Source organism: Haliaeetus leucocephalus, unplaced genomic scaffold (genome assembly GCF_000737465.1).
Source record: "Haliaeetus leucocephalus isolate CR32 unplaced genomic scaffold, Haliaeetus_leucocephalus-4.0 Scaffold395, whole genome shotgun sequence".
In the NCBI taxonomy this organism is placed as follows: Eukaryota; Metazoa; Chordata; class Aves; order Accipitriformes; family Accipitridae; genus Haliaeetus; species Haliaeetus leucocephalus.
The window spans coordinates 5,703,210-5,724,652 of record NW_010972831.1 but is presented as its reverse complement, the minus strand read 5'-3'; the positions used below and the strand labels follow the sequence as shown (position 1 = coordinate 5,724,652).

The following is a 21,443-nucleotide window of genomic DNA, read 5'->3' as shown; positions in this document are numbered from 1 at the left end:
AAGAGGCATTTTGGAAAAGCCTTAGGGGGACGGGACCTGCTGAGCAGAGCAAACCGCCGCTGCCTTGTTCCCTGGGAAGGGTTTCCCTGCAGCCAGGCCGTGGCGCGGGCTGTCCCGCTCTCCCGGCTGCCCCGGTACCACGATCCCCCGTATCCAAAGCCGTAAACGAGAGAAGTCCAAAGGCTGTGGCCGGCAGAGCTGTGCCCACCCGGGGAGCGGCCCCGTGGCGCTCAGTCGCTGAGGACAGCCCCCGGCAGCTCGTTCGTTAGCGTGTGCCAGCGCTCGATTTTCTTGTCCTTGTTTTTCAGGCAGTCGAACCAGTGCTTCAGCCGCTCGCCTTTGGCATTAATTCCTAACACGACTCCACCTTGAGAGAAAGACAGAGAGAGGGAGAGGTGTGGGGTGAGCATCAGCCCTGCACAGGATGCCGAGGGATGCCGGGGGACACTGGACGGAGCCAGGTCATGCAGCCGCTCTCGCGGCATTTAATGCCACGACCTGATGTGACACACGGGCAATCGCAGCCTGGCTTCCCCGGCCCCTCACGGTTGCGATCCGGGACCTGCCCCGGGCAGCTTGTTCTTGTGCCGAGGACGGGAGACTCATTGCAGTTGCAGTGGCCGTCAGAGATACTGGGCACTTGTTAACAATAAATCACAGTGACCAGTGACAAAATCACTACAAGCCTAGACATCCAGCAAGGATAAATGAAACCTCCCTGTTAAACCTGCTTTTTCTTCAGAAGAAAAGATCTGAAAACAGAAAGGGAGAGGAAGACGCATTTTCTCCCTGCTCAGGTGCTCCTTGCGCTGGGGATGTCTGAAGTGAGGAGCAGCAGGGCCGGCTGTGGAGAGGAGGCTCAGGTGCAGAAGAAGGATAAAAGCAGAACAGAAACCCAGCAAGAATGAACGTGGGGATGGAGAACAAACCGGGAGGCTGGAGAAGTGCAGAACAGCAGCAGATGAAAGAAGAAGAGGCACAGAAGGTGAAGATTAAAAAAAAAAAAAGAGAGGTCAAAGAGACTTTCTGGCGTGCCCCACTCACCTATGAAATCGTTTGATTTCCCGATATCATAGTCCCACACTGTGACTTCCAAGGTCTTTTTCGCCAGGTCGCCATGCTTTATCTCATAGCAAAACTCCTGTTGGGGAGCAGAGACAGAGTCAGAACGAACCTGTGCTGGCTTTCTGCAGGGGCCAGGACCCCTGGGAGGCGGCTGGGGCTGTCCATCCTCCTCCTCGGGCTGTTGCCCTTTGCCACCCACGGGGAACTCAACCCTGATCCCTCACCTAAAGACTGGGGTTGTTTTTTTTTTTTCTCCTTTTAAGTCCAAGGACTGAGAAAAGCCCCTAGGTGAGAACCACAACCGGCGAAAACCCACCTCATTGAACTCGGGGTTCAGCGTCTTCTTCTTCACCGCTGTCTTATGCTTTGATTTCTTGTCCTCATCTGGCTTCAAGTAACTGCAACGAAACCAAGGCAGCATCATTGCACACAGGTCCCGTACCCCCTCCCAGCAAGGAAGGCAGGCAGGGCTGCCCAGGCCCCAAACCTGCAGCTCCCTCTTCCCCTCCTCTGCCAAAATGCTGGAGATGGCTGGAAAGAAGCAGCATTTCCCCACGTTAGCACAAGACGAGTCGCTGACTGCCATCAGAGAGCACCGATTATCCCATCTCCAGTCCCTAGGGGACACTGGCACCGCACACATGTTCCCAGCTCCCAAAGTCAAATGCTCCCAGTCCAGAACCAGTCCAGACCTGGGACCCTGCGACCGGTCTGCTCATCCAGAGCCTTGCCAGGAGACAGAAACCACACACAGGTTTGTAAGAGGGAACAGGAGCAAGTGCAGCCACTGCAGTTTCGTGCCCCGCTGTTTCCTGCAGATATTTTGCAGCGCAGCAGCAGGGCTGAGAATCAAACAAGATTAAAGTGTCATCAAGAAGAGAGGGCGTCCAAAATCTGGGCCAGGCCAAAGTCAATTCATCGTGGTTTTGTATTGGTGCTGCTCCTTTAAACATCAGTTCTGCTTTCTTGTTACATTTTCCAGATCTTGCTCATAATTAAAAAATTAGGGCTTGTACCGAGAATCATCACTTTGTCTATCTGCTCTGATTCAAGCCCTGCAGATACAATCTACTGCAGATAGCACAAGGGGCACCTACAGAACAACTCTGTACAACAACAGGAGTTGTTACCTCAGTGGCTCAGCCTCCGATGAGCATTTAAAAAAGCACGAGTGGATTTTTATGCAAACACCTCCACTCCTAAAGAACAATTAAATCGGAAGGTGAAAGTGTGCTGCCGATAAACTCCATTACTGGCCCTGAAAGTGCCAAAGTTTGGGTCAGCACACTGGGGACAGGGACACGGGATGGGCGCAGGGGGGGCTTCCTTCTCTGCTTTGCAGAGAGTAAGTTTGAAAAAATGCCATCTACGCAAAAAAACAGGAGCTGCGGCAATGCAGGGCCCCGCGCCAGCCCAGCTCTGCGTCAGCAAACCATCACCTTCCTCAGTATCCCTTAGTAGCCCCTGGATGACACTGACTTCCCTGAATCACTTGGATGAGGCTGAGTCACAGCAGCCCATTACAGTCATTTTAATGGCTCTTTTTTTTTTTTTTAATATTGCTGGTATTTTTCAAAAGGAAGGTACTCCCAGTCATTTACATTGCAAAGTGTCAGTGGGACCTGTAAATGTGCCCTCGGCTCTGTTAACCGGGCCCTGGAGCCACGGGTTGCGATTAAAGTGCTGTCTGACCTAATTACACACATGTTGTAATTAGAGTCTTTCCAAAGCGCGGGGTGGTGGCCCCGCTGCCGGGCTGGGAGCTGGGCTGGGAGCTGGGCTGGGAGCCTCCTCTCCCTTGGGACCTGGGGAAGGGGACGATTAATTGCCCGTCCCCTGCGTCTTGGGAGGGGACAGTGCGGGCTTCAAAGAGTGAAAAGGCTGGGGGTATCGCTGGGAAGGAAAGTAAAGGCGCCTGCAGGTGCTGAGCAAGACCGTCGGGCACAGGCACCGTCCTGCTTGGGGAATACCCATCCCCGTGCCTCTGGATGAGACCCACGAGCCGCCGGGCTGGGGCTATGCCATCAGCAAAACCCGACCATACCTGTCTGCTTTGGGCCACCAATTCTGTCCCCAGGGCTGCGTCCTTGCCGCAGACCCTCTCCCAAGCAAGGGCAGTGCCGACACGCAGCGCGGAGCCTGGCAGCGGGTCACCGGTTCACCGGCACTGCTGCCGAACCGGCGGGGACGACACGATGCCCCGGTGTAGGGCGGGCACGGCCACGCGCCACCGGGCAGATCCTGCACCCCCGTTACTCTGAAGTGCTGTAAAATAATCGCCGGGGAATAACACGCTCCAGGCGAATACGAGCTGCCGCCGTGACGCCCTCATTTGCATCTCCTAATGAGATCAATTAATTTCCACTGCAGGGAGAGGCAAGAGGGGACAGCACGGCTTCACCGAGGGCTGGCAGCGGCAGCCTCTTGCCCAGCCCGGCGCAGCCCCAGAGCAGCACTCACGTTTTGACGTAGGGGTCGGAGTAGCCGTTGGCGTCCATGGCGGCCAGGTGGGCGCAGCGGATGATGCCCACCAGCAACGCCTGCTTCTGCGAGCTGTACTTGAGGGAGATGAGGATCCGGCCGCGCTCCTCCAGCGATTTATCCTCTGTTTTATCTATCTGGAGGAGGGAAGGCACCCAGTCGGGAGGCTGCTCCGGGACACAGCTGCGGTTGGACACCCACCTCCCTGGCGCAAGGGATGCTCTCCCCATCCCTGATCACGTTCGAGGGGTCAAACTACCCCACGCTCCAACATGCTGCAGGGAGAAGGTGCTGTATCCGTGGGCCCACGGTGGGGGACGCTGCTCCGAACCCCCCACTCACCGGCAGCTGCTTCTCCAGGCAGATGTTGAAGTTTTTGGTCTGGTTGGGCTTCAGTTTCTTCAGCGGGATCCGCGTCTCCCCAATGAACTCGTTGTGGCGGAACTTGTCCTCATCGCAGACCGAGATCCTGCAACAAGCACAAGGTGAGCAGGACCACCGGGGAGAGGGGAGGCGATGGCACGAGGGAAGGGGCTGCCCCGTCGCACTGCAGGTCCCCCCAGCAAGGGGATGACTTCGAGGCCGCCGTTCCCCAGGCCGGTGACTGGGTACCTCCTTTGCAGGCAGCTGGAGGGCATCAATCTGCTGCTACAGCCCGGAGAGGGCAGCTCATGATGTTTAAATGTGACACCCAACATCTTGGTCTGCTTTACCTCTGCAGCCGAGTCCCAAGGCTGCCGGGATGGAGGACGGGCCAGGTTCAGGGAAGCAGAGGGATGCGGGAGGTGGAGGCTGAGCTACACCGTGTCTCTCAGCTCCAACACACAGCCACTCATAAGGAGCTACCTGCACGTCCCGGCTGGGCCCCACAGCCACCACGGCTATGTCTCCTGCTCAGACCCCATCCTGGCCAGGGCTCCTGCACCCCTCGGGATGGCTGTAACCCCCCCTGAGATCGGGGTCCCTCTAGGGAAGATGGTCCCGAACCCTGAACATCACAACCCTGCAGTGCCGCAGTGGTTTGTCTAACACACGCCCCAGCCCAGGCGCTGTCGGAAGAGCAACCTGGGGCCTCAAGCGTTCTAATGGCTCTTCCATTAAAACATCAAAGTCATCGGTGACTAAAGCAAAACTATTCTGAGCCGCCACCAGCCCAGCTGCATCCTGCCCGGTGCAGGAGGTTCTTCCTAAACCCACTCTCAGACTGCACGGCCGGCAGAAGCGTGCCTCCCCGCGGGGCTCCTTCCCTCCCCACCCAAGGAGCTCGGGCACTTTTCCCAGCGTGGCATGTCTCCTGGTGCTGGGGACCTGGCTGCCCCGTCTGGGACATGGAGGGGGTCCTCCACCTCCTCTCCCACCACGCCGACAAGACCAGGAAGGATTTGCAAACCCAGTCTGTGAAAGGCATCACACCTCAGCCAAGTGAAGCTATCCCAGCCCCGTCGGGGTCCCGCGCAGGGCCGGGTCCCGGGATGCACCCCTGCATCCCGGCAGCCGGCATCCGAGGGCAGTGACGGCAATGCTGAGCGAAAGCTGTTTTCCGCTTGAAAGCTATAAATGCCTTTCCCTGAGCTGGCAGCTAATGAGTCATTTCTCTGCTGCTTCCCAGCCCGCTCTGGGCGTCAGGAGAGATGACAGAAGAATAAAGTTAGCGCTTGCGGGGAGCCTCTGCTCGCAGCTCCTAAAATCCCAGAGAGGGGGCCAGGAGGGTGGTGGCTGCCTTGCGATGGACTAGTCATCCCCCAGCAGCACTGCCTGGAGCTGGGGACAAGGAAAGCCATCCCGTCCCCCTCTGAAGGGAGCATCCCACACCCACACTGGAGCCACGCAGGGACCGGCTGGGATCCCCGTCCATAGAGGAAAGGCGTTTCCCTTCCCTTGTCTCCTTTCTCCCCTTTTTTTAAATTTTCCTACAGTGTCTTCTCATCCTTTTGCTGCCTGATTTTTTCTCTCTTTCACCCACTCCCATTGGTGCCCTTTTCTCACAGGCAGCATCTCTGCCTCCAGGGACCGTGGTCCGCCTTGCCAAGTTTTGACAAACAGAACCTACTCAGGAAGGGGTAAAAGTAATTAAAAAGACAAATAGTGCCCTGGGATCCTGCCTCAGAGTAACTAATTGCACACCCCACCTCTGGCCTGCACAGTGCCTGGACTGTTAATCCATGGATGGTTTGTCCATGGATGGTTTGTCCATGGATGGTTTGTCCATGGATGGTTTGACCACCCTCATGCTCACAATCGAATAAAAAGGCAACAAGGGAGCCACAGGGACGGCTCAGTTGCACGGCACAAGGACTGTCAGGGCTGGGGAGTGGCAGACGAAGGGGGTTTGGAAAAAAATAATACAAGCAGGAACCCAGGGAATGCTGCTCTCCAGAAAACCATAGCTGGATGCAGCGTTACTATAGATACCCACGAACAAAACCACCCCACCGCAACAGTAAAATCCTCAAAGAGAATCTTAAACGCAGCCACAGTATTTCCTATTTCTATTCCTCCTCTCGCCTCTCTTTTAAAGAACAAAACCGAAAAAGGAGCAGCGGCAGCTCCAGACAAGAAGCGGCACTTGCCAGGCGTGTGCAACCCCACACCCATCTGGCCAAAGCTCTGGGGAGGGAAAGCGAGCGCGCAGTTACGAAAGCTGGGCTGAAGAGGAGAGGAGCGTGGCCCTCACAAGGAGCTGACAGCCAGGGGTCTATTTTTACAGCCGGCAATTGCAGAGCAGTGCCGTCTCCTGCACGCTCGGGGGAGGCAGGGTTTGGCACCGGTTTTACCTCTTAAGAACATGAATAACAAGATCTTCCCCCGACAATGTCTAGATATGCCCCAGAAGCACAACAAGCTACTGAATGCAATGTCTTACTTGCTGTGAAGCCCTAGAACCATCCAGGATGGGCAGAAGCTCAGGAAGGAAACAGCTGGAAAACTTCAGTGGTGGTGGCAGGGACACTATCTCCAGCGTCGCACTGGGAGAAGCTGGAGAGGCCCGTTTCACTGCCCACGGGGACATGGGAAGCCCAACCTTAGCAAGCGGCTCGGAGAATGCCAGCTCCTGTGCAGCCTGTCACCGCTCAGAGACCTTCAGCTCAGCCCCAGGCAGCTGCAAGCCCCTGCGTGCCCCCCCCAGGGACGGCTCCTGCCCTCCCTGCACCGCACAGCCCAGTAACCAAACCACATCTGCCTGAGCTGCAGCCCACCGAAGGGCAAACCCTTCCCCAAAGGAGAAAGGTGACAAATCGGGGCAGCGTCAGGGTCCGCAAGCCCCCGCCTGCCGCAGAACTCACGTCCCCTTTGTCCCGTGGGACCGACAGCGCCCTGGGGAAGACCCCCGGGTGCTGCGTGATGGAAGCAGCCCAGCCTGGCACAGCGCCGGGACGATGGCCGTCTTCTTTGTCCCTGCTGACATCCCATGCTAGTTAAGGTGTTTGTGCAGAAGCGGGTGCCTTGGGAGGCAGTTTTTGGCACATCTGCAAGACCTGGGAACTGCCACCGTCTCCAAAGCAGCGCGACGGAGCCGGAGACACCGCCAGGTCTCTCCCAGCCCCGTTTTTCCCTCTGGCATCTCTGGCAACCTCTCAGGTGAGTCCCTGCATTTTGTGCCCATCTGTGTGTGATGACCAGAGGTGGCTCAGATGCAGAGTTTCGTGTCAGCCCTCCCACTCCCTCCGACTCGGCTCCCGAACCCCAGTCCCTCTGGCTGTCTGCGGTTCATCTTCACCGGGACGGTATTTTTAACTCGGGCAGGCTGGCAGCGCACCGGCCCCGTAAGTGAAGGCAGCGGGCGTGAGTCAGATGAGAAGGCAGCTCCGGCCCCAGCCCTCCCTTTGGAAGCAGGCGTAATGCAATTACACCAGCTTGAATTTTATTACAAGAAATCGATGTGATGGAATTTTTCTGCCTTGGGTTGGAAAATCAGCTCCATGACAAACAGCAGGAGACGCTTCTGGCAGCCACGTTCACCTGCCACCCTGAGCCCTTTAACTCGAACATCACCCCTCTCTCGCCTCTCTTTATTAAACCCAATCCCTCGAGCTCAGCTTTTGATTTGACAACTTCCACTGAGGGGTCCTGATCTTTAAGTCGAGGGCTGTGGAAACCACCTTGGAAGAAAACTACGCAGCAAGTGAACAATCACTGCTCATTAAACTTATTCTCCCTCCTACTCAGCCCGGGCTCCTGGGTTACAGTCCTGACTCACCGCACAGCTCAAGCAACCCCGCTCGGCTGACTCACGACTTCTGCTCACACACGTGTTCCTCTGGCCTCTTTCCCATTGTGGAAAGGGGAGAACGGGGGTCAACGAGGCCCCTTTTCCACAACGCACATGCATGTAATAGGTAGCGGAGCCTGAAGACGCATCTCCTGTATCTAAGATCCCTTATGGTCCCTATAGCAACTTGGGCTCTTGATGGAGGAGCAGATGCACAGGTGATGCCTGCTTCGCTTAAGGACAGGCAACGCCTGGCAAGGAGAGAAAACAGAAAAGGGCAGTGTCCTGGGACTGTCCAGCTCTCCTAAAACTAAAAGGAGGATTCGGTGCTGGGCTCCATCACAAAATGCCTCAAAGTCTGAGCGCAGAAACCACAGTAGAAGTTAGATGAAATTATGAGTGTGCCTGCAGTTCTGGAGCAAACCTCATTCAGCGCTTCTGGAGTAAAGCAATTTGGGACCCCAAATCTCTAAGTGTCTGCAGTATGCCTATTAGACCTGATCAAATACTATTTTCTGAATAACGTATTTAATGAGTCATGATGTTTGTCAAACACATGATTAAACAAAGAATTCCTGGCATTCGTGGGCCAGCCGAGTATCATATGAATAATGCATCACTTCGCCAATATATCTGGATATGAATAATTGTATTCAATATCTGGCCAGCTCTGATATTTATTATGAATACAATCTATTTATTGCATATTACATGTATTATTTTAATGTAGGCGATTGTATTCTGCCTATTCCAATTTCCCTGCAGCATTTCTCTGCCTGCCCCCGTCATGCACCCCGGCTTCCCACCACCGGAGACTGCGGCCGAGCTGCTGCGGCACGGCCACGCTCAGACTGCGGACGGGGAGTGGGAGTGGGGACTGCAGGGTGGGATTTACCCCTGGTGCTGACAGGGAACCTGCCCCCAAGCCCAGCCATCCCAGCCCTCCGAGTCCAGCATCTTTCAAGCAGCTCTGAATTTGCCTTCTCTCAGGATGGTGGGTGGTTTCACTGCTATTAAGCCTTGGGCTAGACTCAAGGATATTTAATTCAATGAATGGATGAGACCTTTCAAGATCCTCCCACCTGCTGTGTTTCATGAAATCTGAAGTATCTGCTGTTTTTTTGAGGGGGTTGATTCATTAACAAAATCCTGCTCGCCAGCGCAATTAGCTGGGCTGCCTTCACCTCTCCTTCTCCCCTGGGGGTGGCCCTGCTTGGGGAGGAGAACCCCAAGGGCTCCTGGGGCTTGGGTCTGTCACAGCAAAGTCTCTCGACCAGCTCGGACGAGGCTGCAGGGGGATGAGGGGCTGCCCGTCGGGGCACAGCGTGGGGCTGGGGGTCTTGGGCAAGAGGGGATCCGTTACTCCGTGCTCCAGGAGGCAGAGGATACCCCTACTCCAGCCCCTGCAACGAGGCAAATGCTACTCGTTCCCGCAGGAGGGCTGCAGGCACTGGCAGAGTGCCCCGTGCCAACACCGACCCACCAACCCATGCTGGACACGTCCCACCACGAGCCCAGGTGGGCAGGGAAGATTTTTCAGTGCTTTTTCCACCTTTTCCGCTGCATCACACGCTCCCCAGGCAGCAGGGAGGCGAAGGTTGGCAGCAGCTTTGATCTCCGCCGTTATTTGTACATTAAAGAGACTTTGCAATCGCGTTCCCTGCCCCTCCGTGAATCTCAGCACCAAGGAGGCACCCGGGGAACAATCACCTCCCAGACCGAGGGGAGCATCACTCATGCTCTTTCAACTACCAACAGCCGCCTTGCAGGAACCTCGCCTGATTAGCGCAAGGAAAGCCAGCGTCCCCGCAGCTTTGAAGTCAGCTTTTCCTGGCCGAGAAGGAGATATTTTGCCGAGATGATGGACAGGTAAAGCGAAGCACTGAAGGCAGGACAATACACGGCATGGGAGATGCTTCCTGCGGGAAGCGGCACCGGGAGGGTGAAGGGCCATTGCCACTGGTGTTATGGAGAGGCTCACAGAGGAGAAACAGCTCAACCCACACCAAAATAAAAAAATCCTTGGTGAGCCCCAGCCACCAGGGACCCCAGCCCATCCATCCCTCCTCATATAAACCAAAGATCCCTCCCCAGCCAGGCAGTGAGGACACAATTCAGCGGGTATCTAAATGAGAAGATGCAACATTTCCCACCCTTGCACCCTTCTACTTGATTAAATATCCAGTGTTTGAAAAGAAGAAAATCCAAGCAAGGAATTAAAATAAAAGATGGATTTTTCTACCTTGTGGCTGGTTTGCACAAAGTCCCATCTAAACTTGGCTCAGGATAAATAAAATCTCCTTTGCCAGTATCTCCAACCATGAAGACAGAGAAAAGGAAAAAGAGGGCTGGGGAATTGCTTTTAAGGAAAACGAAGAGCACTTGAATTTTAGGCTCTGACTCCCCCATGCAAGATAAGAAACGGAGCCACGATGCTCAGAAGCTTTGTTTTAGCGGAGGAATTTCTTGGGCCATCGGCAAGAGTTTGAGTTCCCACCCGAAATTCTGCCAAACCCGTTGGGCAGAGCAGCTAAGCACGTGCCCAGCAATGGCCGTTTGTGCTGGCGGCCGAAGCTCGGCACGGGAAGGAGCACCGGGCACAGGGAAGGACACGGGGCCACTGAGGGTGTCCCAGCACCCATCCTGCAGTACGCTGGTTTCAGAGATGGGACTAAAAAATGTGATTTCATTTCAACCTTCACATACCTGTCTACATGTGGGACATTTTTTAAAGGGATCAGAGTCCTGACTAGGAAATTTTTGGGGGTCTACACAAGAGAAGAGGCTGAACCCCACCCCGGGAAGACCCACCACAGCCAGGGCAGGAGATGGCCCACACGACAGGCGACAGCCCCGTAGCAGAGGTGCCAGCTGGGAAACCTTCTCCACCTAAAAGTTTGTTTCTTTAATTCTTCTCTGGAGTCATTTGCAGACAAAACCAAAGCCACAAGCCCCAGCCCAACAGCAAGCTCCACTTCACAAACTTCTCCACTTTTCTGCTCGCACAACCTTCCCAGGGAGATGGCGGAGCCCCCTGAGCCCCTCTAAAAAACCATAACACCCAGCCCAGAGTTCGCTGGCTTTTAGGTCACCTTTGGTGCGCCGACTGCCACGGTAACACCGGGGATGCAATTCCCCTTTCTGACCCACGCAGGAAAAGACTGATCCTGCCCACCTGCACACAGGGATGGGTGCTGCTGAGGTGCCCAAACCTTGAACCTCATTAGTGCCAGAGCGATGGGGCTGGGGGGTCCCATGCCACCGCGCTGCCAGAAGGGACTGGGCTGTGCTAAATCCTGCAGGACGGAGCCTGCTCCATCTGGATGCAGTGCCAGATCCCAGTACTATGCTTGGAGGCAAGGTGGGGGGGGGATTTGTGTGGCCCCCATGGCGCTCCCGGCCACCAGCTGCCCTCGTGGCAATGTCATCATGGGGCTCGCCACCTCCATGGTGACAGGCTCCAGCAAACCCCATCAGCTAGCCGCAAATGCCGATGAGTCAGAATTGCGCTTGGATATTTCTCTCCATACGGAGAGGATTTTGATCTTTAATTATCACTTAATTCACCAGGGTCAGCTGCTGGCAAGGAAACCTCAGCTGCAAAGCTCAGTCTTCGTGCAGAGCCTGGGAACCTCCCTGTGAAGAGGCAGCTCTGATGGGCACGAAGGCACGAGATGGATGGCTCTGACGGCACGAGGAGATGCCGAACCCTGGGGATGCTGCATGAGCAGATGAGGCTTCGCAGGGAGTTTTGCTCCCCGCAGAGCGCCCGGCTGGGAACTCGTGCAGGGCAACTATACCGCAGGCAAGTCCAAGGCTTCCCTTGCCTCCCTGGAAAAGGGGCTCTTTAGAGCTACTTTGGGTAATTGGCCGTTAACCGACCTTGCCAGCAATCTCCCGGGCTCCCTGTGGAGGTCCCAAGACAGAAACGCTGTCTCCGGTCAGGCATGTCCCCCCATGGAGCGAGGGGTCCCTGCGCATCACCCCGAGGTCCTGCAAGTGGGATACAGGGGTCCCTGCACGGAGTTTAGTTTCGGAGGGGGCACAAGGAGCCCCGTGTGCTGAGCCCTGAGGGAGCCCGTGGCCACGTTTGGCTCCCTGCAAAGCACCCACAGCACCCAGGCTGGCAGGCAGGAGGAGGGATGTGCTAACAAGGGATTTCTGTGGGGAGAAGGGCAAATCCAGCCCGGCCCACGCGCATGTTTCTGCGTGTCACCCTGCCACTGAGCATCCCGCGTCTCCCTGCTGTCTCCCGGGAGCTGGCGAGTGCAGCCCTTCCCCACGTGGAAGCAGCTACCAGGGCCCCGAAAAGGTGGGGGTCAAGCCCTTCTGCTCCCTGGCGCCTTTCAGCAAACAACTCAGCCAAACATCTCTCTGCAAACCGATTTCCATGCTTGAAGAGGCTGAAAACTTCAAAGTCTGGGGTGAAAAAATTGAAAAAATACCCACCAATAATAATAATAATAATAATAATAGGCCACAGGCTTTCCAGCCCGACAAGCCTGCAGCACTTTCAGCATGACTAATATTTTCCATGTGAAATAATAATCATCTGCAGCACTAAATTTCTCATCTGTGCACATGGCAGACAACAGGTAGGCTCTGTCCAAATTCACCTCTGAGCAGGACCTTTTATAAGGCAGCCTTGCACTCTCATCATGGGGAAAATAATAAACTCTCAGGGTATCTGCAAATAAGGAGGGTCGGATTCCAGCCATGGAGCTGACAAAGCCCCGAGTCCTCAGAGCAGGATGCAAAATCCTCCTTTGTTTGACAGCAGATCTTACAGCAAATCCTCCTGCCTAGTGGTCCCAGATCAGAGTGGTGATGGAGTAGCCGAGGCCACCCAGCACCATCCCCGGACAGGATCCGTCCGCAGGCTCCGGGTCACTCCCTGCCCTCACCCCAGTGGGATGGTGGCCAAGACACGAAAACCTTTGCATTCGCAGGGGTCTGCCCCCCTGCAAAGGAGAACTTCCAAGCCCACATGGCCCCACCACACCGCCCCTGCCCAGCTCCAGCCCCACGCAATGTCTCCCAGCCCCTGAGAGGTGCTGCTGAATGTGCAGAGACTGAACTAAACCAAGAGGCTACAATAAATACATACAAATGCTCTTCATTTAGTTTAACAATAATTCACAGGTGCCTCCAGCTTTCTCCCGAAAAGCTCAGCCTCAAAAGGGACCCAGAGCTTTCCCAGAGAGATTTTTCTCAGCAAGACGCGACCGCAAAGCCTTAACATGTGCCCACGAGAGCTGGGCATGAAGCGGTTAAAACCAAATAACAGCACCTCTGCAGGCAGGAGCCCAGCGAGTGAGTTATGAAGTTAATGACAAAGCAGGACCACGCTCCTCACTGGCTCTTCCAGCCCAGGCTCCCCGTAAATCAAGCGTCGGTCACCGCGGGGGTGATGGATGCGTGCAGGGTATGCACACAAGCTATAGGCTTTGGTGGGTAATAACTCTGCTCTGCTCTGCTACGAGCAGCCGCGACCATCCTATGGGGCTGGGGTGTGGGGGTCCCCGTGAGCTCTCCTGGAAAATTGTCACTGGGATGGGGAGGGATGCCTGGGGTGGCCCTGAGGGGAAAGGACACGTGTGTCCCCCGTCGCCAGGCTCAGCACCCCGCTCAGCCCCCAGGGCCCTACCGCAGGGTCTTGCGGATCATGTCCTCGTCGGTGATGCCGTAGTAGGTGAGCGTCTCATTCCAGGTGGGGTTCAGCGTGTTGCGCAGCGTTTTGGTTCTCAGCTTATTCGCCTGGAAAAGCAAAGGAGATGGCGGTCAGCGGGACCCGGTCCCAGGAGATCATTTGGGCACCGATGGGCAGGGAGACGGGAGAAAAGGAAGCACGGTTTGGAGATGAAGGGGCAATCGGTGCTGTCGTCCTTCTGCCCCAGTGCCATAACCTGGCCTGTCCTCGATGGGGTGGCCCCGATCACAGCAATAACCAGAGGGGCAGAGACACGGCAATTCTCTCATTTGCAAAGCAATCCAACCCCGCATCCTGGAAACAGCCAGCAAAATGGGAACCCTGGCAGAGCACTGAGAGAGGATGGGGACTTCATTTATGCAGCAGGAGAGAGCGAAAGAGGAAAAAAAAAAAAAGTCTTTTCAGGTTCATTAAAAAATACCAATTTGCTGTTCTGGCTGTTTATTTGCATTCCTGCTCCCAGCACAGCTCCCGTTCCTGCCTGACTCAAAATAACTTCCCCAATATGCATTTTGTTAGCACTGGCAACTCTTTCCAGCACCACAGCTTTGCAGAGCGGGAGGCCACGGACAGCGGGGCTGTCACAGCCACTTGTGTCCCTGGCGTGGATGGGGCATCCTGGCACACACCCACACCCCCCCCAGGTCCGGGGGGGATTAACCATTAATCTTACCCCTTGAGCTGCTCGCTTCTGTTGGGGACAGAGGGAGAGCAGAAGCAAAGGGCTGCAGACTTCGGATGGGGCTTCTCCATCAACCCCCCAGCCTGGGACAGCCTGAGAGAGCAGCAATTTTTCGTCCGATAAGGTGTAAAGTCAGAAAGTTCCATCCCTCCCTCAGCCACTGCTGGGCATCAGGAACCCTCAGGAAATCAATACTTCAGAGTTGTCTTGTGTGTCTTTATGGGAAGCTGCTACATTCCCCATCTTTGGTTCACCAGCCCCGAGCTAAAGGGGAGCGGGATGTGAAGCATGGTGTGAAGAAAAGAGCTTGTGCTTGCAGCTAAGTGGGGGGGGGGGGGGGGCCACCTTGTTGGCACGTCCTTTCCCCACCAAAAGCACCCCAAAGACACAAGCTCTTCCAGATCGACTAGACGTGGCCACGAGCTGGAGGAGCTGCCGGTGCAACGGAGCCATCGAGGACCACGGCAGAGCGTCTCACCCAAACGCTTTGTGCAAAGGAGCTGCTTGCTCTGGATTTGATCCCTCAGAGCCAGACAAAGCCTCTGTATTTTGTGCTGTGCTTTCATTTAGGTTTCCAAAGCCATTTCTGCCTCGGAAAGAAACCCAGGCCCTGTGCAGCACTGCGGAGGCTGGGTGAGGAGCTGCAAAACGCCCGGCGCCAGGTTAGGAGGAAGATAACCCCGGAGCAAGGCGCGACGCTCCAGGAGCCGACCGGGATGCAGGGGCAGGGACTCAATTAGCAGCAGCATCTAAAGCCCTGCAACATCAATTGCTTTCCACGTCACTCAGCCAGGAGTTCGTTTGCAACGCAGGAGGAGAAGCTGCTGGCCGGGCTGCCTGTCGGTGAGCGTAAAGCCTGCAGAGGGGTGACAAGGACGGCGAAGAAAGTGCCCTGATGGCACCCACTGCCCGCTCAGACCTGCTGGGGCTTGATCCTGGGGCTGGGGCTCCAGGTAGTCACGAAGGAAAGTGGGTTTAGCCAAGGGGGTAACGTGATGGGCATGACCCAGCAGCTAATGCTGCGCTAGGCAAGGGACACAAATTAAATTAGAGGAACTGAGCTCTGGGAGCACCTTTATCTCCCATCTGGAGTGACTTAGTAGTCAGTAACCAGCTCACGTAGAGACCTCTGCGTGAGGCGAACGAATCCGACCCTGCTTCCCACGTCTTTGGCCTGGGCTCTGCCGCAGGTGCCCGAGAGCCCAAGACTGGGACAGAAATACCCGAGGGACTTGGGGACCTTGCACAGAACCATCCAGCCCAGGACACATCCACGATTCCCCAGATCTGGTCACCTCTCCCAGAGCAGATTCGGGCAGTGCTGTTTGGAAAGAAGGCACGGAGACAGAGCAACCACAGAGGCAGAGGGACGTGGGGACAAGGAGAGGGTCCCCCCACGGCTGCTCTGGGCTTGCAGAATCTGCAGCTCCTACGCTACCCTCAGCTCAGAGCTTCCCTCCCACCTCTCTGGTGTCCATCACCTCCAGCAGAAATGCTAATCAATGCATTTGCAAAACATGGAAATGACATAATATCACTGATGAAAGTGCTCCTGGCTCTCCTATTTGCAGCAGAACTTGAAATGTGGTTAAAAACTCCCTCTACCGCCCTGCACATTATGAATTAATTCAACTGAACCGTAACAAGTAAATATACCTCCCCCCAAAAGGTTTTTCCTTCAGTGTAAAATAAGAGTGCAATTAATATTCATAACACATACATTTAGCATTTAAATTCAACATCCCCATCAGTTACACCAAGCTCTCACTACACATCAATATCTTTAATTACTCTTCTCTCCAGCAAGCGCTGAACCTAAGTAGATGGAAATATTTCCCTTACGATTTATACTCTGCTTTATTATGATCCGAGGGGTTTTAAATGCAAAAAAAAAGGAAAAAAAAAAAAAAAAAAAGGAGCTGCTTTGTTTATAGTTCCAGATCGGTTCACTTGGTGCTTCCCGGGGGCTTCTGGAGTGCAGCGTTTGCACCCCCTGCTCCCAAGGGCGAGGAGTCAAGGGCTGGCACCCAGCTCCCAGGCAGTGGTTTACCGGAGGGGCAAGGATGGATTTAGCCCCAATTCTTACCTCCTGCCGCTGCTCTCTCCTGCTTGCCTGAGCAAGAGCCAGACAAGAGACTCGAGGTCTGGCTGCAGCAACCAGCAGCCCCTGGATGAAGAGCTTTTCCCTGGGGAACCCCCCAGGTCTGATCTCAAAGGGCAGGGTGCAGCCCCAGGAAGGGAAAGGAAAAGAAAAAAGGTGTCTCACCTTACTGGCTCCGGGAAGCAAGTGCAATTTGACGTATGGATCGGCCAAACCATTATGGTCCATTGGTTTCAGGCCCTGGAGAGGAAACGGCAAAAAGCAGGAGTTAGGACAAGGGCAAGACGCTGGGCAGGCAGGGTAGCTTCGCTGAGCCCATCTACCGATGCCCGTTTCCCTGGGATGTTGTCGGTCCATGGAGTAATTGCACAGTTTTCCCGTGATCAGGGAAGGATAACATGGTTGGTGCGGGATCCGGGCTGCGCAGCAAAAGCCAAGCACGCTCAGTGTTCAAACGTCGCCTGCGGTTTGTGCCGAGGAGGGGCTGCAGGAAGGTTTCTCACCTGCACTTGGCATCGGCCACCAAGCACCTCTCCGCTCTTCCAGCTGCTGATTCTGACACCCTGATCACAATTAATTTGGAGGTTAAGTAAATCAGCGCAGTGATTTTCAAGGTTTAAAATTACAGGGTTTTGTCATTTAATAATTGCTTATGAGCAAACATACACCTCTGCTGTTGTGGTGTTACTTTTAAGCACTTCCAGAGCGTGTGATAGCACCTACCTACTCTTTGTTATTAAGGCACAGCTGAAGGAAGAACAGCTTTCAGGCCAGTGGGAGGCTGTCGCCAGCCGACTGCCGCGGCGTTTGCAGGGAAATCTGGGGGTACCGGAGAACAAACACAAGGAAATAGTCGCTGTGGCCATTCCTGATGGATTTTCTACAAGACCCTCACAGTTCTTAAAGGATGACGCGGATGGTGTTTGTTACAGCGATGCTCTGGAGTTCATCCTGCTTCGGGCAGAGGGAGGAGACAAACCTGCTCCTCTTCTGAACAACCAGCGGGCTGAAAATTATCCGAGGGTGATGCACAAACCCAGCCCAAAGCCGTGACTGCACAGAACGCATGGAAGCGAACTCCCTGGGGTAGGGAAGCAACACAGGAGCATGAAAAATGGAACCTGATTTTTACCAGTCCTAAGTGGAAATGATAATGGCTACCTCACAAAAGTCCTTGGATTATTTCCAGCCTGGCTGCAGGATCTCTGCAGGAGTTAATTCTAGGCTGTCTGAAGGCAATCCTCCGCCTGGATCAGAGGAGGGTTTCTCTGCAGAGGTACCCATCCAACCCTGGCTCCAACCCGGGCACGGAAACTAGGCTGGGTGATGCTAAAGACTCGTCACACCCTTTGTGTGATGAGCAGAGTATTCGGTGCCCTGGATTAATGAGTGTATGCCACTGCCAGGGATCCACCTGGCAGGAAAGCATTCCCATGGGCTGCTGGTGGAAAGGCTGCGTGCAATGAAAATGTAATCAGCGAGGCCTGCGTTTGGGCAAATCAAAGAGGGAAATGCTGGGGAAATCGGTTCCGTGCTTTACATGTATGAAATAACGCACCCAGCTTAACCCAGGGCACCAAGGCAGCCCCTCAGGACACCCCCGTCCCACCCCTCCCTGATTTGTACAACTCGGTTGAGGGTCTGAGCTGCTCCTGACCTTGGTGAGGGCTCTGCTTCGGAGACAAGCACGCTGCCCTGGGGCAAGGGAGACCAAATGGTGCCCAGCAAAGAGGATTTTGCTTCTAAAGCAGAGCCAAAAGGATAAAAATATCAGCAGCGAATGGAGGCGAAAGGGCTCTGCTTTAACTGCAGTGCCTCTCGGGTGATGTCCCTGGCCCAGCAGAAGAGGAAGGCAGCAGACACGGAGGATGGGAGGAAGGTGGTGGTATCGGCTGCAGCTCTACGGGCAGACGTGGCAGCAAAGGGCTGGGCTGGTCCCCAGGCTCCAGAGGGGATCTGGCTGCCAGATCCGGGCACACAGACTGCTCACGGTCGAGCAAAGCAAAAGCTTTCCCCAGCCTCCCGTGGCAGAGGTGCCCCACCTGCCCAATGCTACACAGCAAATGAATTCAGAGGCAAGCAAGCGAATTCCCATGAAAACGGATGGAGAAAGACAGGCAGCTCTGTAATTCACCCATCAATTCAGTTCAATTAAATTACCTCCTGAGGAGGCTATTAAAGGCTTTTTTAATAGATGTGCTATGGAAGATGGAGTGACAGGAGCCTGGAAAATGGCTCCTAATGTCACGTCTACCTTCCTCCTGTGTCACTCAATATGAGTTTGGCACAGGGCTGAATTTAACGTGACGGCAGCCCCGATGGCTCTGCCCCACAAAGCTGCGCCCGTGGGAGCTCACCCCTGCCAGGGACCCGCAGGGTGACCGGCACCATTGCTTCTCCTGCACGGAGGGACCTCCAGCCAAAAGCTGCTTCGAGAGACCTGAGAGGCAGAGGAGGACCACAGGGCTCATACATGGGGGAAAAGTCTCCCACCGGCTTCAGGCAACGCTGCCCCGGCTCCAACCGGTCCTCCTGCCGCGACCAATTTACAGTGCTGCGCATCAAGGCACAGGCGATGCAGCCGAGACCGAGTTTCATCTTTTCCCTTCCTCTACCCAACCCCAACGTCCCTGGCTGTAATCCTACGGAGACCGACAGCCCCGCTGCATCCCAGTTGCTGCCAGCTGCTCTCCGTGCAAGTGACATTTAGCTAATCAATAGGATTTAATTACGAGTTGGGCTAATCGGGCTGCCGATTAATGCCACGCTAGAGGCATACAGAAGTCACAGGAGACTGATTCGTTCCATCATTTGCCCCACAGCGAGCTGCCTGCCTGGTAAGCAGGCTCCCTGCTGCCCAAAAACTGGCCTGGACACCTCTTCCCAGGCCAAGGCATCCCATTCCAAAATGGGGCAAACTCTGTGCTTCCACCCTGATAGCCCAGAGAACGTACAGCTTCGAGATGGGAATTTCCCTGCAGTGATAAATATTTATGAGTAAATCCATAAGTAATGCTCAGTGCAGACCTCCAGCACTCGGCTTCGGTTGGAAGTGGAGGAGCATCCAAATGCTTGGCAGGGTGGAAACTCCCGGGGGTTTTCTAGCTGCGGCTACAGCCAGCGGCACAGGGAGAGCAGCCCAGGTACGCTCGGATGGGCAGCGTCTGCTCTGCGTGGGCTGCCTGGGGCCAGGGAGCTGCCCGCACCGCTGCCTGCGCAGCCACCTGAGGCTCGCCCAGGGCATCGTCCTCCCGAAATCAGACCAACGGAGCTACCGGATAGCGCAGCCCCACAGTGTCTGCGCTGCCTCCTGCCCCTGTAGATCCCCCTAGAGCAGGTTATAGCAGGTCAGGCTCTGCAGGACTGAGCAGAAAACGAGACCCTCGCCCAAGCCGTGGCACAACGTGCCAGGGCACAGCCCCTGGCACCTGCACATTAATCATATCCTTTTCTATCACGTTTTATAGGAGGGGGGTGATGCCCAGCACAGCCCGGCCAGTTCCTACACGTGATGGTACGGACCAACATAACCCCGGGGAACGAACGCGCGGCGCTCGTGCACGGCAGCAGGCGGCAAGGGGAGAGCCCATGCAGCTGCTCCTGCAGTCCACAAACGGGCTCCCGCACCACCCCGATTTATTCTCCCGTCGATCCAAGCTGAGTTGCAACGTGCCTGAATTCAGCCGCGCCTGAAGCGTGAAAGGCAGGCTACGGGCAGCACTGCTGCCAAGACCGAAAGCCATTAGCGGCGAGGCGGCTGCTGGCAGCCTGCCTGCTCCTGCCTGCGCAGGGTCCTGAGCTTTCTGCTGGCAAGGGAGAGGTGGCAGGAACGCTGGGCACGCCACCACAGCGCTGCTCCAGCTGGGGACCGATGGGCTTTCTTGGCCCTTACCTCCCCAGCACCGTGATACCCCAGGATAGTGTCTGCTTTGGCCCCATGTGCAGCACCAGCGAGCCCTGATGCTGCTGCAGTTGCCCTGGGCTCACGCCAGCGTCGCAGGGGTGACAACCTGGTGCCAGCTGAGACCATACCCCGATTGCACCTGCTGAAGGCAACACCAAAGCGCAGGACTGTCCTAAGAGGTTAACGCTAGAGGTGGATGCTCCTTGAGCATGCCGTGGTCTTCCCTTGCCCTGCAGAGGCAGGACTCGCCTCGCAATCCAGATGTGGACTAACAGGAGCCCCACATTTAATCTGTTCATCTCCAGGAGGAACCAGGACCCTTGCTTCCCTGGCTAGAGCCTGCAGAGATGGCAGGTGCTCGCTGCCTTGCAAAAGCAGCTTCCAGATATCCATCTCTTGGCACGTCACCTCTGTGCACTATTAGGGAAACTGAGGCACCAAACGCCTCGCTCCTGGTGTAACCACACAGCCTGGGATAGCCCCACAGCTACCAGCTTCCACACTCATACTTCCCACAATAAAGCAAACCTCCTTTCATTCCCTATTCCAGCTCCATCCAAACTTGGGATATAGGCTGACCTGAGGGTCTGGAAACACTCAGCATCTCGCAGATGCCGCTGTGAAAGTACACCAAGAAAAACCTCAGATGTCCCCAGGCACCCGGCACCAGGGCAAACCCCCTGCATGGAGCGGCTATCCTGACCTCCTGCCCAATACAGCAGCTGATGGCTGCAGAGCAGAAAATTGGTGGCAGAGCACAATGGATTGGATTTAACCTGCTGCCAGTGCCTCCAAGAGCCTGCTAACCCCCTTCCCACTCCCCAGGAGCTGATAACGGGACTCAGGAGGGACATCAGGAGATATAAAAGTGCTGGAGATTAAAATAAACAGAGAGAAGCAAAAAGATCTAAAGGGAGAGAGTGGGTTGTTTGGGGGTTATCAAAGGGAGAAAGAAAAACGCTTATGTGGCTGAAATAGTCCAGGTTTTAAGGGCTGCTGGCAGCGACGGAGGCTCCAGGAGCTGCTGGAGTTGGGACACGTCCCGAGAGCACCTTCCTCGGGGGGCTGAGACATCGTACCCAAGACACCAGCCAGGCCAGCCCCAGCCCAGGTCCAAGGACAACGCACGTCCTGGCACTGTGCCGTGGCTCGTGCTTGTGGCCCCATTGCTCCGCAGCCACCGCATCGCCTCCTCTACAGCGCTACTTCTAATATCTACGCAGCCGATGCCGGCTCCCACCGACGGCAGCCGGGGTCCTGGCCCTTACCTTTTTGTAGTCAAGTTTTGGC

At 55.4% G+C, this 21,443-nt stretch overlaps 1 protein-coding gene across 1 annotated transcript in view; it reads right to left on the bottom strand.

Annotated features, from left to right (window-relative positions):
* Positions 1 to 230: 230 nt before the first annotated feature.
* DOC2B (double C2-like domains, beta) overlaps positions 231 to 21,443 on the bottom strand; it is a 34,473-nt gene continuing 13,260 nt past the window's right edge. The window contains exons 3-9 of the mRNA XM_010573751.1: positions 16,415 to 16,489; positions 13,404 to 13,513; positions 3,889 to 4,015; positions 3,526 to 3,683; positions 1,382 to 1,463; positions 1,045 to 1,141; positions 231 to 367 (exon numbers count right to left, since the gene is read on the bottom strand). Of these exons, the coding sequence (XP_010572053.1) occupies positions 231 to 367; positions 1,045 to 1,141; positions 1,382 to 1,463; positions 3,526 to 3,683; positions 3,889 to 4,015; positions 13,404 to 13,513; positions 16,415 to 16,489 (786 nt within the window). The remainder of the gene's footprint in view (positions 368 to 1,044; positions 1,142 to 1,381; positions 1,464 to 3,525; positions 3,684 to 3,888; positions 4,016 to 13,403; positions 13,514 to 16,414; positions 16,490 to 21,443) is intronic.